Source organism: Schistocerca americana, chromosome 2, assembly GCF_021461395.2.
Source record: "Schistocerca americana isolate TAMUIC-IGC-003095 chromosome 2, iqSchAmer2.1, whole genome shotgun sequence".
In the NCBI taxonomy this organism is placed as follows: Eukaryota; Metazoa; Arthropoda; class Insecta; order Orthoptera; family Acrididae; genus Schistocerca; species Schistocerca americana.
In genome coordinates, this window is record NC_060120.1 from 237,739,831 (window position 1) to 237,758,943 (window position 19,113).

General features: G+C 43.6%; 1 protein-coding gene across 2 annotated transcripts in view; it reads right to left on the reverse strand.

Moving 5' to 3' along the window:
- The window catches only part of LOC124593710 (protein rhomboid), a 303,251-nt gene that overhangs the window by 12,362 nt on the left and 271,776 nt on the right, over positions 1–19,113 (reverse strand). For both annotated transcript variants that reach the window (XM_047132019.1, XM_047132018.1), the window contains exon 4: positions 7,718–7,860. In XM_047132019.1, the coding sequence (XP_046987975.1) occupies positions 7,718–7,860 (143 nt within the window). The remainder of the gene's footprint in view (positions 1–7,717; positions 7,861–19,113) is intronic.

Here is a 19,113-nt window from a genome sequence, read left to right on the forward strand (position 1 = left end):
TTTAGGAACTTTCGGGTAATTGAACATGTATCAATAATTACGGATTTCTGTAGTTGTATATATATGTTTAGATGTAGCTGTATTGCATATTATTATTATTATTATTATTAATAACAACAATAATAGGAACCAACACAACTGGATACAGATCACAAGTATACACAACATTTATTACCAGATACCCAGAATTAAAATTTTTAACAGAACAACGACTAGCTGATCAGATCCGTGTAATAATCAAAAATAACAGGATACCCCAGTCAGAATTAGAAAACATCAAACAACAAGTACAACAAATACTGGAACAAAACAATGTGCAATCAGAAGAAGAAGAAAATACAGTAATGGACTCAAACATCCCAGAGCAAACAAACAAAGAACAACACGCATCAATTAAACAATCAGAGGAAAACGAAATTTTAAGACAGCCACCAGAACAAGCACAAATAGAACACGAAGAGACACATACACATTCCCTGATACACTTACACATGGAATAACTTATCTGAAACCTAAAGATCAAGCAGACACAGCAAACCCAGCTAAATATCGCCCCATAACATGACTACCAACAATATACAAAATATTAACTTCAGTCATTACACAGAAATTAATGACACATACAACACAGAACAAAATTATAAATGAAGAACAAAAAGGCTGTTGCAAAGGAGCACCAAGATGTAAAGAGCAACTGATAATAGATGCAGAGGTGACGTATCAAGCTAAAACTAAACAAAGGTCGCTACACTATGCATACATTGATTACCAAAAAGCTTTTGATAGTGTACCCCACTCATGGTTATTACAAATATTGGAAATATACAAAGTAGATCCTAAATTGATATAATTATAAAAGTTTCCACTAACGTGATCGAACCAGCAACTTCACTATATGGCGTGTACTCCAAGAATGTTTACAGGTAGCGGCGACTTTGTTGATAAGCTCCACATGTCTTGTAGTTTCGAGCCGTTAGCAATCTTCTAATCTTCAAAAATAATTTTTTCGAGTCTTTTTTTTTGTGAAAATTGCGTCACGCTGCTCTACTAAATAGATCTTCGGGCACTGGCCTTCGATTCCTACAAATGGCTCTGAGCACTATGCGACTCAACTTCTGAGGTCATCAGTCGCCTAGAACTTAGAACTAATGAAACCTAACTAACCTAAGGACATCACACACATCCATGCCTGAGGCAGGATTCGAACCTGCGACCGCAGCGGTCACGCGGTTCCAGACTGAAGCGCCTTTAACCGCACGGCCACACCGGCCGGCTATAACGTAATAACATTTTATATTCATTACAGCAGAAATACAGGGTGATCACAAAGTCTTGCCCTGATTATAAAAATATATAACAGAATAACCGTTTGACATAAGTTACATTTGATGCCGTTACATAGGTTAGTGTAACTAGTAGTTGTGGTCAATAGATGGTGCTATACTCCATAACACCGACGCGGCCTCTTAGGTCACGTTTGTTGCTGGCGAAAAGGCGTCGAAGCAGGAGAAAGCGCAATGTGTGGTTTGGTTTCACGAAACCAAATCGCCCATCAGTGTTCAGCGTAAATTTCGGGCTTCTTATGGATGCAGCCCTCCTGACGTTAAATCAATAAAGCGATGGCGTGCAAAGTTTAAGGAAACAGGCAGCACTGAAGATCGTCCTCCAAGTGGCAGTCCTCGTGTGAGTGATGTAGCTGTTGATTGTGTTCGGCAATCGTTTCACCCGAGTCCGTCTAAATCAACTCGTCAAGCATCACGTGAACTTCAAATACCGCAAGCAAGTGTGGTGAAGATTCTTGATGAAAGGCTTAGGTTGCATGCTTACGAAGTGCAAATCGTACAGGCCTTGCAACCGAATTATTTGCTGACACGTGCTGAATTTGCAACTGAGATTCTCAACAGGATTGATGGCGCTAACGATCTTAAATCGCATATGCTTTACCGATGAATCCACCTTTCATGCCAGTGGAATGGTAAATAGGCAAAATGTCCGTATATGGGGTTCAGAGTCTCCACATGCTACTGTACATCTACAGCGAGACAGCGAAAAAGTGAATGTTTGGTGCGGCCTCATGCATAACAAGGTTTTTGGAGCGTTTTTCTCTGTGGAAAAATCCATTACCTCTTACATTTACTTAGACGTTTTGCAACAGTTCATTGCTCCACAGTTAGAAGAATATCAACCATGGATAATTTTCCAGCAAGATGGAGCAGTAAGTGTACATGATTTTCATATTATTATTATTACGTTAAAAGTCGTAGTAGTAGTAGTAGTAGTAGTAGTAGTAGTAGAAATTGTTACTCAGAGAAATATAGCATTTGAAACGCTTTCTTCTCAAAGTACAAGCGTATCATGCGATTGTTTTAAGAACTACAATAGTAAGAAAGTGTCGCAACGTTGACAATGCCGTAATCTACACATCAGTATTTCACTAAGCACTGCATTTATCAACACATGTTTGAGGGAAATGCTGTTCCTACGAGTCGTTTCCGTCTTTCCTTACTCAACTTCCTGTGGACTCACGAATCTCATCAGAGATATGTTGACAGCATATATGTACGGTTTGCCTGTAAATTTACGTGTTCACCTGGCTGAAATGGTTCCGGTCAGCACGGAAGCCCATCCGCCTGGGTACGCCCTCACTGAAGTAACTGTGACGTATCCTGTGTTAAACGCACCTTGTAATACGTAGAATATGTTGCCACTTTCGAGACACTTCAGTTTTCAAAAGTTTATACCATGTCCTTGGAGAAAACCTGTCTTCACTGATTGTAAAACTTTACTTATTGTTCGTCTCGATTTTTTTTTTTTTTTTACTTTTTTTTTAATGGCTTTTCGTTTCACGATGACCCATTCTCAGATCTGGTTGTATCTGTTACATACGTCCGAGTTATTAAATGTTACATGCTATGTGAAGCAATCTAGACTGACAATAAAAAACTGTTTTACTATAGTTATAATGCTGCGTCACTCTCGGAAAGTTAACTGTGAAATTTGGAAATAGATGTGCCAGAAGCGAACCCCGGTGTCAACCAACAGCGCCGTTCCTTGAGTTCGACAGCATCGGGAGGGAGGGAGGGAGGGAGGGAGGGAGGGAGGAAGAGAGGGAGGGAATGGCATTGTTTGTTTGGTGACAGTCGCGCAGCCTCCCCCGGTCTGTGCGAGGGACAGGAGTCCTATTTCTGGGCTTACCGGGAAGGGCAGCTCAGGGACAGGGCGCAGGAAGTGCGATCCTCCCCAAACTGGGAAATCTGCTGCGGCCGCACCACCGAGGAATATCGAAGCTCTTCATGAGCCAGCAGCTTCACACGGCGGCGAGCCAAGATTTCTTCTCGGAAACAACCTGTTCTTATAGGGAACTCTAGTCAACTCGCTTTCTGAAGGCGTGTGTCCACTAGCAATTAAATTCCTTAACTTTTACAAGCGCTTGCAAAGGTGTTTACAATAGGAAAAAAGGTTGTCCAAGTTTGCTTCTGCAAGTCGCTCGGCAAGTTAGTTTCTGGAATTTGCTGCAAATACTTGGAGAAATGTTCCTACCAGAGCCGGGTTGGTAGTGTAGCCGGGCAGCAAGTGGAAATTTACACTGTCGTGGTTAAAAAAAGCCGCTATTATTATTATTATTATTATTATTATTATTATTATTATTATTATTAAAGAAAACTCGTTACAAAAGCAAAAGTAAGAAAAATATTTGAGTGGAGAAACAGATACGCACGTATTTAAGTTACCAAGAAACACTTCGGAATGAAATAAAATCGGACAGCCGGTTACATTTGTTTCAGTCCATCCGTCTTTGTGCCATTCTCATTTTTGGCACAGACCTTCATACCGCTACCGAAGACAAAGCTTCCAAAAGCTTGAGAAAAAGTTCCAACAACTCAAATACGACAAGTACAGGGTGACACAGGAAAACGGGAACATTTCCACATTCCAATAAAACTAGAAGTGATGAAGGAAAGAAATTGCATTCATAGTACTTGAAACCATACAACTTTGCCATTTACGGAACATTGGAGGCATTTATTGTTATTATTTTTTTTTTACGCCGTTTAAATAGCGTCCTCCTGTACGAATATATTCGTGAAATCTGCTTTTGGGATTCCTCATTGACTGCTGCAACATCTCAGGTGGGGTACTGTGAACTGCATCCCGAATTCTCTGCTTTAACTCATGCAGGGTTCTTGGTCGAGTCGTCTCGACTTTGCTCTTGAGGTAGACCCACAGGGGGGGAAAAAAAAAAAAATCAAACGGATGAATCTGGCAATCTAGGGGGGCCAGGGAATGTTATCGAATCGTGAGATCACAAGGTTCCCAAACAATTCTCGCACATATGCCATTGATTGCCGTGCAGGATGTGATGTCGCTCCGTCCTGTTGAAACCAGGCTTCTTGAACATTTGGAAAGTTGTTCAATGCAGGTGTAACGAAAGTTCGTAACATCTCCACGTAACGATAGGCACTGAGAGTTATTGTGTTTCCCTGTTCATTTGCGAAAAAATACGGTTCGATAATCCGATGTGATAAAACACCACACCAAACTGTCACATTACTAGCGTGTAAAGTGCGCTCAAGAACGTCATTAGGATTTGTGTTTGTCCAGTAACGGTAGTTTTGTTTATTCACATAACCTGTGAGATGAAAATGTACCTCATCTGACATCAACAGCTTGTTTAGAAATTCTATGGCGGCCCAACCCCGAAGGGGATATCCCGGCCAATAAATGCCATACGATCATTTCCTTTTCATTCGTAACCGGTAATCTTTGTCCAACTGTTGCACCATCTGTAGTTTGTACGGATGAAATTTTAAATCAAGATGATTTCTGCGAACACTCTCCCGGGACATCCCAACCAATGCTGCTTGCTTACGAAGTGAACGCCGTGGGATCCGTAATAGACTCGCGTGCAACATCAACGTTGGCATGAGAACGCACACTTCTTGGTCGCCCTGTTGGTTTCTTGAGGGCAGGTCCAGTCCCTTCAAAGTTATTAATCCAACATATTATTACGTGTTTCGACGGAACGGCATCATGACGTCTAAATTATAAAAAAACGTCGAAACTTCCTCTGCGCCGCTACCAAACTATCATTGTTTTTATAAAAAAATTTTTTGGCTAACGCACACCGTTGCCTGTACCACTGATCCATGATTACTGAAATGGCGGACTGTTTACTCTGTCACGAACCCGCAGTGCTGCCACCTGCCCATGACTGCCACTACTCATTTGAACATTCCCGTTATTCTGTGTCACCCTGTACTTGCAACAGGTGCCAGAAACTGTTTCCACTAAATTGCAGAAGCATTTGTTTTCACACGAAAGAACTTGCATACATGTCTTTAGACCGATGGGCAGCCTGTGGTAAGCGAAAGGAAGTAAAGGGTGTCGCCAGTAAAGCGAGAGCCCCACTGATGAATTGCGGTGTCATTTCTTATAGTTTTACCTTTGTGCCAGAAAATGGGTGGTGATTCTGGTTAGGTATACGCGGAGCTTTGGATCAGTCGTGATCTGTTCACAAGTTCAGTACTATCGCCACAGACTAAAACTGAGGAAATTGAAGTCATTGCGTTCTAAGGAAAAGAAAATACAAAAAAATATGTACGAGTAATGGTTACCGTAAAATAACGGTGAAGGAAAAAGAAACCTGTTGATATTATATATAGGGTAACGGATATTCAATCGAGCAAAATTTTTAAAGAGCTGATAGGAAATTCATCGTCTTGGAGCTGCAGCAATTAAACTTTACATTCGAAAGTAATGCAGTAGTTATTCAAACCCAATATTTTGACTTTCAGTCTCCGCGTTGTTCACGAATTTAATGACTGTGAGAAGTATCTTAGCTTTTTGTGCCTGTTTACAAGCTTCTGCTTGCATACGCACCACTACCACCACTTTCTCGCTAAGTATGGCCCTTTCGAGGATGGGTGGTTTGTGAGCGCCAACGATACAGACAGCAGTACCGTAGGTGCAACCACACTGGAGAGAGGTCTGTGTACAGGCCAGAGTAAGAAAGCAGCCATTTCAGTAGTTTCAAGTCCGGATGACTGGCTGACCTGGAGTTGCTACATTAGTCAACGTGTCCTTGCCATGCTGGTATTGCCAACGGCTGAAGGCAAGGGAAAAGACACTGCAGCTGTACTTGAAGACATACAGCTCTACTGGATGAATTGATAAAATATTCCGGCGATAAAACAGTCACCCATCTTTATCTCCAAGCGGCAACTATTTCGGAGAATGGTGCCATCAAGAGAAACATTAAAATACCTCAGACAAGAAGAGAATGGAAGCTTCTGAAATGTGGTGAGTATTAAAGATTAGATGGATGGATACTAATGAGAGCGTACTAAACCGAGAAAAGAAAAGATCGGTCCACATGGTGAGGCATCAAGTATTCGTCATTTTAATGCAATGACCCGTTGCGATCAAATAAGATGATCTTGAGATATAAAATATGGAGAGAATGGTAGCTTGAGCAGACATCAGTTGGTACGCGTTGTCAAAAGTTTGCATAGCAAAGTGATAAAACTGGGCCGAATGCGATCATTGCAACAAAAACACATTACCTAGACTGCTCTGTGCATGAACTTATTTTCTCTATACGTTTAACACGTAATAGATGTATGGAATGGCCATGTGAATAAGCTACACGCTGAGGCTAAGAAGTGATTAGCAGTATGTGTTCCACCCATGACCAAGAAACTCAATGGAATAAAAATAAATAGAATAAAGGGATCGCCGAACAACTTCCATCAAGTTGTTTCCGCGGATTTCTTTGCTCTCAACATGTCAGTTAACTCAGCCACCAAACGTGAACTCTACTACATCTCAAGATAATCACCGCAACACAGCGGAGAAGTTCAGCCAGACACTGTGGCACAATCTGGTGATTGTGTACTGTTACGTACATTGCCATCTCCAATGAGAGTGAGGTAGGATTGCAAGACCTGCTGAATGGAAATGGCAATCTAATGGGCGCACACTATTTATAGAGAGTAAGCGGTAGAAACAGGAAATGAGGAGCACCAGAAATGAGATTAGCGACAAACTTAACATTAAAAATTGGAAAGCACAAAAAATTATGCTACCTTGGAAGCAAAATAAGACACGCAAGGATGACATAAAGAGCAAAGTGGTCATTCCTTGTCGAAAGAAGTCTAATGGTATCTAACACTGGATTTAATTTGAGGTAGGAAATTTCTGAGCATGTGCGTGTGGAGCACAACAATGGTAGTAAATCGTTAACTGCGGGAACACTGGAAAGGAAATAGTCGAAGTATTTGAGATGTGATGCTATAGAAGTTAGGTTGACTGATCTGAAATGAGGACGTTCTCTCCAGAATCGGCGAGTACAGGAACATGTGGAAAACACTAAGGAGGAGGAGGAGGAAAAGAAGAAACAGGACGTGTGTTAAGACAACAAAGAATAACTTCCATGATACTTGGAGCTGTAGAGGATCATAACAGTGGGAGAAGGCAGAGATTGCAATATATCCGACGAATAACTGCAGAAGAAAGTTGCAAGTGCTACTCTGAGGTGAAGAGGTTGGCACTGGAGAGGAATCCGCGGCGGACCGCTTCAAACTACTAAAAACCATCTCCTTCCTCAAGTCGCCCAATTTGTGGCTGGATTCCCTAAGCGCGGCGCTGTTGCTGTTCACCCTACCCCGGCACTCGACTGGACACAGGAAGTGTAAGCAGACCTTTGGACGAGACTCACCCGGCGTGCAGCACCATGTAGAACAGGAACCGCCAGACCTCGAGCCTCTTGTCAGGCCGGTAGATGAACACGCTGTCGATGGGCACCGGCCCGGACGGGTTGACTTCGCCCATCGCCACCGAGTAGTACGTGAAGAAGCCCAGCTGAAACAGGTAAACCAATACAGTCCATGGCGTGCGTTGGCCGACATTGTTAATCATCACAGACATTATTCACCCGAGGACGCAAGATGTGCCACGGTGGATTGTAGTTATGCGGGTCTTTGTTTTAATACCCCAAAGGATCTGAAGTTTGGTGTGGAGCACATCCGAGATTTTAGAATTTTATTGTATTCGTCTAATGTGTAATGAATACAGAATATGGATTAAGAGTAAATCGAAGAAAATTGTACTGAAATGCAGGAGGATCTGCAACGAATTGACGCATGGCGCAGGAAATGGCAATTGAATCTCAATGTAGACAAGTGTAATGTGCTGCGAATACATAGAAAGAAAGATCCTTTATCATTTAGCTACAACATGGCAGGTCAGCAACTGGAAGCAGTTAATTCCATAAATTATCTGGGAGTACGCATTAGGAGTGATTTAAAATGGAATGACCATATAAAATTAATCGTCGGTAAAGCAGATGCCAGACAGATTCATTGGAAGAATCCTAAGGAAATGCAGCCCGAAAACAAAAGAAGTAGGTTACAGTACACTTGTTCGCCCACTGCTTGAATACTGCTCACTGGTGTGGGATCCGTATCAAATAGGGTTGATAGGGGGAGAGAGCGAGAGAGAGAGAGAGAGAGAGAGAGAGAGAGAGAGAGAGAGAGAGAGAGAGAGAGAGAGAAGAGAGAAGATCCAACGGAGAGCAGTGCGCTTCGTTACAGGATCATTTAGTATCGCGAAACCGATACGGAGATGATAGATAAACTCTGCAGGAGAGACGCTCAGTAGCTCGGTACAGGCTTTTGTTGAAGTTTCGAGAACATACCTTCACCGAAGAGTCAAGCAGTATATTGCTCCCTCCTACGTATATCTCGCAAAGAGACCGTGAGGATAAAATCTGAGAGATTAGAGCCCAGACAGAGGCATACCGACAATCTTTCTTTCCACGAATAATACGAGACTGGAATAGAAGGGAGAACCGATAGAGGTACTCAAGGTACCCTCCGCCAAACACCGTCAGGTGGCTTGCAGAGTATGGATGCAGACGTAGATGTAGAAGAAAGATGAATGTAATGAGAAGTAGCAGAAATCATAACAGTGATAAACTTATCAAAACTGGTGACCACGAAGTATACAAAGTTAAGGAATTATTCTACCTGGGCAGCAAAATAACCTTTGACGGTCGCGGCACAGAATACATACAAAGCAGACTAGAACTGGCAAAAAGGTCATTCCTGGCCAAAAGAAACCTTTTAGTATCAAACATAGGCTTTAATATGAGTCAGAAATTTCTGAGAATGTACGTTTGGGGCACAGCATTGTATGTAGTGAAATATGGACAGTGGGAAAACAGGGAAAGAAGATAGTCGAAGTATCTGAGATGTGGTGCTACAGAAGAATGTTGAAAATTAGGTGGACCGATAAGGTACGGACTCAGGTGGTTCTCCGCAGAATCGGTGAAGAAAGGAATATATGGAAAACACTGACAAGAAGGCAGACGATGATACATCCGTTACGTCAGGGAAAACTTCGATGGTACTAGAGGGAGCTGTTGAAGGTAAAACTGTAGAGGAAAACAGAGACTGGAATACATCCAGCAAATAATTGAGGGCGTAGGTTGCAAGTGCTACTCTGAGAGGGAAAGGTTCGCAATGGAGAGTAATTCGTCGCGGGCAGCATCAAACCAATCAAAAGACCGATGAAAAAGAGGGCATTTGGAATACTAGTACTGATTTCGACTTTCCCAACTGTCACAGCACTCTGGGGAGCAGTTTTCGTGCACACAGTCTACCGTTTCTATGCTTGAATTTTCAAACCAACATCTTCTGCACGACTCTTTTTTGTTTTATTTCTATTTACATTGAAATTGAACAGACTACAGCAGCAATACGGTGTTTTGAAACACAGCCACCAGCGAGCAGTAGAATGGAGCTACTCACTGTCGACGGAAGACTAGTGACGTTAGTAAGCTCAAGCGACTTTAACTTTTTGTAGCAAGGCAGGAAGTAGGACCATTGGCAGAACTGTGTGTTCACACACGCAGCTGTGGTGCCACTGAAGGATGCCACGAGTAGTGGCATCACTTTAGTTTTGTGCCGGGGTAGGTGCGGAAACACACTTACACCGAGAGTCGTTTCTGATAGGCCGGGGCTCTTGCTGGAATAAGCGGCTTATTGCAGGTGGTCGTGGTGATAGACCGATCTGTAGCTTAGCGCCAAGGTCTAGGATAGGATAGAATGTAAAGGTTAGGTTTCGTTTCGTTTGGCGAGGACAACGAATGTGAAAGCAATACCAAAACTTTCTTAGGCTCCGTAACTCGCAAAACTAGTATTTTAGAACATTTTCTCAATTACAAACCTGTAACACGGCATTTAAGGTTTATTACTTAACTCAAAGAGGTAGGATGGGCATCAGATTTGGGAAACAGATTTATGGAAAAATGAGAAAGAGATAGTGTTGATGAAAGTGTTAATGACAAGTGGATAACAATGAGGGAAGGACTCGTGGACTTTGCCAAAGAAGTACTAGGAATTAGAGTATACCAGAGTACTAGGAAAGAATGGATAACAGGAAACACGTTCAAAAAGATGGAAGAGCGGAGAATGTGGAAAAATGTAGAAAATGAAGGAGGCAAAAAGAGGTACAGCAAACTGAATAATGAACTAAGACGAGAAACTGAAGAAGCAAGGGAAAAATGGATCAAACAGAAATGCGACAAAATAGAGAAAATGGAGAAAGAGGGAAAGTATGAAATGATGTATAGACTGGCTAGTGAGATAGTTTTTGAATATAAAAGAAAGAGGAATAACATGGAAATAGAAAGAGCGGATGGTATTCTAGCAGAACAACCACAGGAGGTTTTGAACAGATGGCAAGAATGCATTGGATGTCTGTATAAGGGGGATGAAATACAAAGCGAAATTAAGGTTGAAGAGAAGCAATATGTGCCGGAAGATGGAAAGGGATTCGCCACCTTGGAAGTAGAAGTAGAAGTGGCATTGAAGCAGATGAAGAATAGATAGGCAGGTGGAATTGATTTGCCAGCATAACTATTGAAGAGTCTGGGAAGCAAGGAAAGAAAAGAAATAGTCTACCTCTGTAACTAGATATATGACAAAGGGGAATGGCCTGAGGACTTTCCTGCAACATTTATGATACCAATAAAGAAAAAGAGAAACACTAAAAAATGTGAAGAGCTTAGGACCATTAGTCTGATTTCTCTCTTGCTGAGAGTGTTGAATAGAAGGCTATATGGCTAATTGGATAGAGGGATTGCAGAGGAGCAGTTCGGATTTAGAAGAGGAAAAGGAACAAGAGATGCTACTGGTCTGTTAAGAGCTATAGGGGAAAGATGTATGGAAAAAGGTAGAGAAATCTTTGCTGTTTTTATAGATATAGAAAACTCTTTTGACAGAGCTCAGTGGGACAAGCTGATAGGTATTTTGAAGAGGAAAGGAGTAGATTGGAAAGAGAGACGACTGATTCAGAATCCAGATTTACATCAGAAAGTAAGGATAAGGATTGGAAATGAAATGTCAGAAGGAAGCAGCATTGGACGAGGTGTTAGACAAGGTTGTTGCCTTTCCCCACTGTTGTTAAACGCATACCTCGACGAGATTATTTGCAAAAGGATTAAATGGGAAAAGAGGAATATGTATTGGTGGGAAGAGCATAGAATGTATAAGATTTGCTGATGACATGGTGTTAGTGGCAGAAAGTGAGCGGACAGTGAATAACATGCTGAAAGATCTGAATGAAACTTGTGTGGAATATGGGATACAAATAAACACAGCAAAAACAAAGAGTATGGTCATCAGTACAAGACACAGACTGTCCAATATTAAAATAGGACAAGCTACCATTAGCCAAGTAAGTGCATTTAAATATCTTGGAAGTACAATAGCTGAAGACTTGAGATGTCACCAGGAGGTGAAAACTCGAATTGCCATAGCGAAGGAGGCCTTCAACAGAAAGAGGACGACTTGTGTGGCAAATCGGATAAAGGTCTAAGGATGAGGCTTGGCATATTTTTTGTCTGGAGTGTGGCACTATATGGAGCAGAAACATGGACGCTGAGACGAGAGGATGAAAAAAGGTTAGAGGCATTTGAGATGTGGACGTGGAGGAGAATGGAGAGAATAAGCTGGATGGAATGTGTGTGTAATAAAATTGTATTGGAAAGGGTTGGTGAGAGAAGATGTCTGCTAAAGGTTGTAAGAGAAAGTAAAAAGAACTGGTTGGGACATTCATTGAGAAGGGAGTGCTTGCTAGCAGATGCTTTGGAACGATTGGTTAGTGGGAGAAGACAGAGGGACAGCCTGGACAACTACCATGTGAAACCCTGCCTTTTGGCAGAACACTGATGATGACTTAACTGTATAAAATTTTAACAATTGTATAATCTAACGAACTGATGAGATTACAATTCTTTATCACTGAAGAATTTAACACACTTTATTGACATCGCTTTGAACAACTATATTTAAAAAAATAACATACTATTATAACTGATCACACAATGAAGACTTTCACGGCATGATGTCTTAGTTGCTGGTGAGTCTTCCGGGTTGTATGGTCGTGGCCCATGAAACTTTTCCGTTTCTAACGTTTCAGCCAGTGCTGTGCAGGTCAACCTCGGAGGTATCCCTAGTTCCGCAAGGTTCTGCCTACTGACTTGTCAGGCAACATAAACAGGGACTTTGTAGAAGTGATATCCAGCAGTGGTCTGTAAAGTCGATAGATTAGTTTTGATACCGACAGTCTATGGCTCTGAGCATTATGGGACGTGACTTCTACTACTTAGACCTAACTAACCGAAGGACATCACTCACATCCATTCCCGAGGTAGGATTCGAACCTGCGACCGTAGCGGTCGCGCGGTTCCAGACTGAAGCGCCTCGAACCGCTCGGCCACATCGGCCGGCCCGACAGTCTATTAAGTTTTATAGCCGACAAGGATCACCTGTGCTGATCACGTAATAACTTCTATTACGCCTCTTTACCCGTCAACCGAAAGACATAGCGGAATCAAATGTACCTCTGAGGATGTCCAGTGCAGCTCTGGAAGGAAAGTTAGGAACGGGAAAGTTAGGAACGGGAAAGTTAGGAACGGGAAAGTTAGGAACGGGAAAGTTAGGAACGGGAAAGTTAGGAACGGGAAAGTTAGGAACGGGAAAGTTAGGAACGGGAAAGTTAGGAACGGGAAAGTTAGGAACGGGAAAGTTAGGAACGGGAAAGTTAGGAACGGGAAAGTTAGGAACGGGAAAGTTAGGAACGGGAAAGTTAGGAACGGGAAAGTTAGGAACGGGAAAGTTAGGAACGGGAAAGTTAGGAACGGGAAAGTTAGGAACGGGAAAGTTAGGAACGGGAAAGTTAGGAACGGGAAAGTTAGGAACGGGAAAGTTAGGAACGGGAAAGTTAGGAACGGGAAAGTTAGGAACGGGAAAGTTAGGAACGGGAAAGTTAGGAACGGGAAAGTTAGGAACGGGAAAGTTAGGAACGGGAAAGTTAGGAACGGGAAAGTTAGGAACGGGAAAGTTAGGAACGGGAAAGTTAGGAACGGGAAAGTTAGGAACGGGAAAGTTAGGAACGGGAAAGTTAGGAACGGGAAAGTTAGGAACGGGAAAGTTAGGAACGGGAAAGTTAGGAACGGGAAAGTTAGGAACGGGAAAGTTAGGAACGGGAAAGTTAGGAACGGGAAAGTTAGGAACGGGAAAGTTAGGAACGGGAAAGTTAGGAACGGGAAAGTTAGGAACGGGAAAGTTAGGAACGGGAAAGTTAGGAACGGGAAAGTTAGGAACGGGAAAGTTAGGAACGGGAAAGTTAGGAACGGGAAAGTTAGGAACGGGAAAGTTAGGAACGGGAAAGTTAGGAACGGGAAAGTTAGGAACGGGAAAGTTAGGAACGGGAAAGTTAGGAACGGGAAAGTTAGGAACGGGAAAGTTAGGAACGGGAAAGTTAGGAACGGGAAAGTTAGGAACGGGAAAGTTAGGAACGGGAAAGTTAGGAACGGGAAAGTTAGGAACGGGAAAGTTAGGAACGGGAAAGTTAGGAACGGGAAAGTTAGGAACGGGAAAGTTAGGAACGGGAAAGTTAGGAACGGGAAAGTTAGGAACGGGAAAGTTAGGAACGGGAAAGTTAGGAACGGGAAAGTTAGGAACGGGAAAGTTAGGAACGGGAAAGTTAGGAACGGGAAAGTTAGGAACGGGAAAGTTAGGAACGGGAAAGTTAGGAACGGGAAAGTTAGGAACGGGAAAGTTAGGAACGGGAAAGTTAGGAACGGGAAAGTTAGGAACGGGAAAGTTAGGAACGGGAAAGTTAGGAACGGGAAAGTTAGGAACGGGAAAGTTAGGAACGGGAAAGTTAGGAACGGGAAAGTTAGGAACGGGAAAGTTAGGAACGGGAAAGTTAGGAACGGGGAAGTTAGGAACGGGGAAGTTAGGAACGGGAAAGTTAGGAACGGGAAAGTTAGGAACGGGAAAGTTAGGAACGGGAAAGTTAGGAACGGGAAAGTTAGGAACGGGAAAGTTAGGAACGGGAAAGTTAGGAACGGGAAAGTTAGGAACGGGAAAGTTAGGAACGGGAAAGTTAGGAACGGGAAAGTTAGGAACGGGAAAGTTAGGAACGGGAAAGTTAGGAACGGGAAAGTTAGGAACGGGAAAGTTAGGAACGGGAAAGTTAGGAACGGGAAAGTTAGGAACGGGAAAGTTAGGAACGGGAAAGTTAGGAACGGGAAAGTTAGGAACGGGAAAGTTAGGAACGGGAAAGTTAGGAACGGGAAAGTTAGGAACGGGAAAGTTAGGAACGGGAAAGTTAGGAACGGGAAAGTTAGGAACGGGAAAGTTAGGAACGGGAAAGTTAGGAACGGGAAAGTTAGGAACGGGAAAGTTAGGAACGGGAAAGTTAGGAACGGGAAAGTTAGGAACGGGAAAGTTAGGAACGGGAAAGTTAGGAACGGGAAAGTTAGGAACGGGAAAGTTAGGAACGGGAAAGTTAGGAACGGGAAAGTTAGGAACGGGAAAGTTAGGAACGGGAAAGTTAGGAACGGGAAAGTTAGGAACGGGAAAGTTAGGAACGGGAAAGTTAGGAACGGGAAAGTTAGGAACGGGAAAGTTAGGAACGGGAAAGTTAGGAACGGGAAAGTTAGGAACGGGAAAGTTAGGAACGGGAAAGTTAGGAACGGGAAAGTTAGGAACGGGAAAGTTAGGAACGGGAAAGTTAGGAACGGGAAAGTTAGGAACGGGAAAGTTAGGAACGGGAAAGTTAGGAACGGGAAAGTTAGGAACGGGAAAGTTAGGAACGGGAAAGTTAGGAACGGGAAAGTTAGGAACGGGAAAGTTAGGAACGGGAAAGTTAGGAACGGGAAAGTTAGGAACGGGAAAGTTAGGAACGGGAAAGTTAGGAACGGGAAAGTTAGGAACGGGAAAGTTAGGAACGGGAAAGTTAGGAACGGGAAAGTTAGGAACGGGAAAGTTAGGAACGGGAAAGTTTCATGGACCACGGCAATACAAACCCGAAGACTGACCAACATATAGTAATACATATATAAAAATACAAATACATATACAAAAAATATTTTTTTATAAAAACACATTCGTTAAAAAAACGAATGTTTCCTTATTGGCATTTGAATTACCTACTAAAACACTCACGATGGTCGCGTGATTTTGGCAAGAAGTCAGTGATTCGTCTCTTTGACCCTACCAATAATAAATCTTTTACTTTTCCCGCATATGTCGTGACAGTGAAGTTATCTGCATATGGTTTTCCCATCTTCAAGAGCTCAAGAATCCGGTTCTGGCGACGGGAAGTCAAAAATTTTATGTTTCCCGGTTTGGTTCACATTTACGTGTGAAAGAAGTAGGTTTTCCGCGAAATCTAACTTCCTTCAGACTGTCAAAATTCTGTTAACCCCTCTTTTACAATCCTCAGCGATTTGACAAACGAAATGCTACGCTTTCGACCTGGCGCCACTCGAAATTTGACGCGAGGAAGCGCCATAATTTATAGGTGAATATTGACTTCGGTCAGTTACCTACTGAAAAATCCAGAGGGCTATAGGCATACAAAACATCTTTAGTGGCAATATTAAATACATTTGTGTGGCTCTAAGTTTTACCTGCATAATGAGTATTCCAAGAGGTAACGTGCTTTCGGCTGGATGACGTTGACATGTCGCCACTCAGCCATCTTGAAGTGAGTTTTACTCTAGAAATCGGTGGTGCCGTCATTAATTTTATAAAAAAATTGGCGCGGTGGCCATCTTCTGTCGAAGTTAGTGTCCTCTGTCGAATACTGCTCCATCTCCGGCGCGGTGGCCCATGCTGTGGTGTAGGCACCTCTGTCGAGATCTGGGCCGACGGAATTAAAATTCTGGGAAATCAACACGTTCCCAGCCTAAATAAGTTGAAATCAGCCACCATGATTAATAAATGTTTCGCGAAACTTATTTCCACAGATTCCTTAATGATTCAATCCCAGCAAGTTCTCGGTGTGATCTTCTGGGAATCACTTATTAAGGAATCTGTGGAAATACATTTCGCGGATAATCTTATTAAAAGTGATGGCTGCTTACAACTTGAGGCTTGGAACGCATTGACAAAATCTGACGCCTAGTGAAATATGCAGCAGGCCTTAATTTTGTTACTTAGAAACTGTACTTTAACTTCGCAGGCCCAAAGTTCGACAGAGGGTGTGCAGTGCAATATCACCGTTGCACGAGCGCCTGCGAGCCTCTGACGGAGCAATATTCGACAGACGGCGACCAAGCAGTGGAAAGCTACGGGCATGCGCCACCAATTTTCGTTATAAAATCAGCGACCGGCCCCACCTGCCTCCAGTGTAAAACTCAACTGAAGATAGCTTGGTGATTATTGGCCAAAATGTAGTGGTAACCTGTCAACGTCATCCAACTGCAATCCGAAACATCTGTGGTGTTGGCACCTACGCTGCAACTTAAAACAGACCGCGTGCAAATGCGACCCTGATGTGAACACGGCTTTGCGTCAGCGGTGGAGCGCTGCACGACAGCGCTCCAAAGTGCCTAGCCCGCCCATTTAAACCGTTTGACTAATACTCTACTGGCTACTAAAATCGCTACACCAAGAAGAAATGTAGATGATAAACAGGTATTCATTGGACATATATATTATACTAGAACTGACATATGATTACATTTTCACGCAATTTGGGTGCACAGATCCAGAGAAATCAGTACTCAGAACAACCACCTCTGGCCGTAATAACGGCCTTGATACGCCTGGGCATTGAGTCAAACAGAGCTTGGATGGCGTGTACAGGTACAGCTGCCCTTGCAGCTTCAACACGATACCGCTGTTCATCAAGAGTAGTGACTGGCGTATTGTAACAAGACAGTTGCTCCGTCACCAATGACCAGATGTTTTCAATTGGTGAGAGATCTGAAGAATGTGCTGGCCTAGAGAGCAGTCGAGCATTTTCTGTATCCAGAAAGGACCGTACAGAACCTGCAACATGCGGTCGTGCATTATCATGCTGAAATGGAGGGTTTCGCAGGGATCGAATGAAGGGTAGAGCCATGGGTCGTAACACATCTGAAATGTAACATCCACTGTTGAAAGTGGCGTCAATACGAATAAGAGGTGACCGAGGCGTGTAACCAATCGCACCCCATACCATCAAGCCTGATACGCCAGTACGGCGATGACGAATACACTCTTCCAATGTGCGTTCACCGCGATGTCGCCAAACACGGATTAGACCATCATGATGCTGTAAACAGAACCTGGATTCATCCGACAAAATAACGTTTTGCCATTCGTGCACCCAGGTTCGTCGTTGAGTAAACCATCGCAGGCTCTCCTGGCAGTGATGCAGCGTCAAGGGTAACCGCAGCCACGGTGTGACAGTCCATGCTGCTACAAACGTCGTCGAACTGTTCGTGCAGATGGTTGTTGTTTTGCAAACGTCCCCATCCGTTGACTCAAGGATCGAGACGTGGCTGCACGATCCGTCCCAGCCATGCGGATAAGATGCCTCTCATCTAGTGATACGAGGCCGTTGGGATGCAGCACGGCGTTTCGTATTACCCTCCTGAACCCACCGATTCCATATTCTGCTAACAGTTATTGGATTTCGACCAACGCGAGCAGCAATGTCGCGATAAGATAAACCGCAATCGCGATAGGCTACAATCCGACCTTTATCAAAGTCGGAAACGTGACGGTACGCATTTCTCCTCCTTACACAGAGGCATCACAACGTTTCACCAGGCATCGCCGGTAACTGCTGTTTGTGTATGAGAAATCGGTTGGAAACTTTCCTCATGTCAGCACGTTGTAGGTGTCGCCACCGGCGCCAACCTTGTGTGAATGCTCTGATAAGCTGATCATTTGCATATCACAGCGTCTTCTTCCTGTCGGTTAAATTTCGCGTCTGTAGCACGTCATCTTCGTGGTGTAGCAGTTTTTAATGGTCAATAGTGTAGTTCGTCTGGCGAGTTCAGTTGTACGAAGAAGAGAATCAGATTTATCTCCGACGGCATTACAAGAGTCTGTTCGCAAGAGGACGACTAGAAGCAGGTGTACACCGAGGTGACAGCTGCGCTATGCAGATATACAAATGGCGGTAGTATCGAGTATTCGACGTATAGAAGAGCAGTGCGTTGGCGGAGCTGTCATTTGCACTTAGGTGGTTCATCTGAAAAGATTTCCGACGTGATTAAGGCCGCACGACGAGAATTAACAGACTCTGAATGCGGAACGGTAGTTGGAGCTACAGACATGGAACATTCCGTTTCGGAAATCGTTAGGGAATTCAATAATCCGAGATCCACAGTGTGCCGAGAATATCAAATTTCGGGCCTTCCCTCTCACCACGGACAACGCAGTGGCCTACGGTCTTCGCATAGGGACGGACAGCAGGCATTCGTGTAGAGTTGTTAGTCCTAATAGACAAGCAACACTGCGTAAAGTGATCGCAGAAATCAGTGTGGGACATAGGATGAACGTAACAGTTAGGACAGTGTTAACGGGCTCTGGCAGTAACCGACCGACGCAAGTGCCTTTGCTAACAGCATATCGCCTGGGGCGCCACCCTGGGCTCGTGACCATAAGGGTTGGCCCCTAGACGACTGGAAAAAGGTGGCCTGGTCAGATCCGGTTTCAGTCGGTAAGAGCTGATGGTAGGGTTCCAGGTGGCGCAGACCCCACGAAGGCATGGGCCAAAGCCGCCCACAAAGCACTGTGCAAGCTGGCGGTGGCCCCA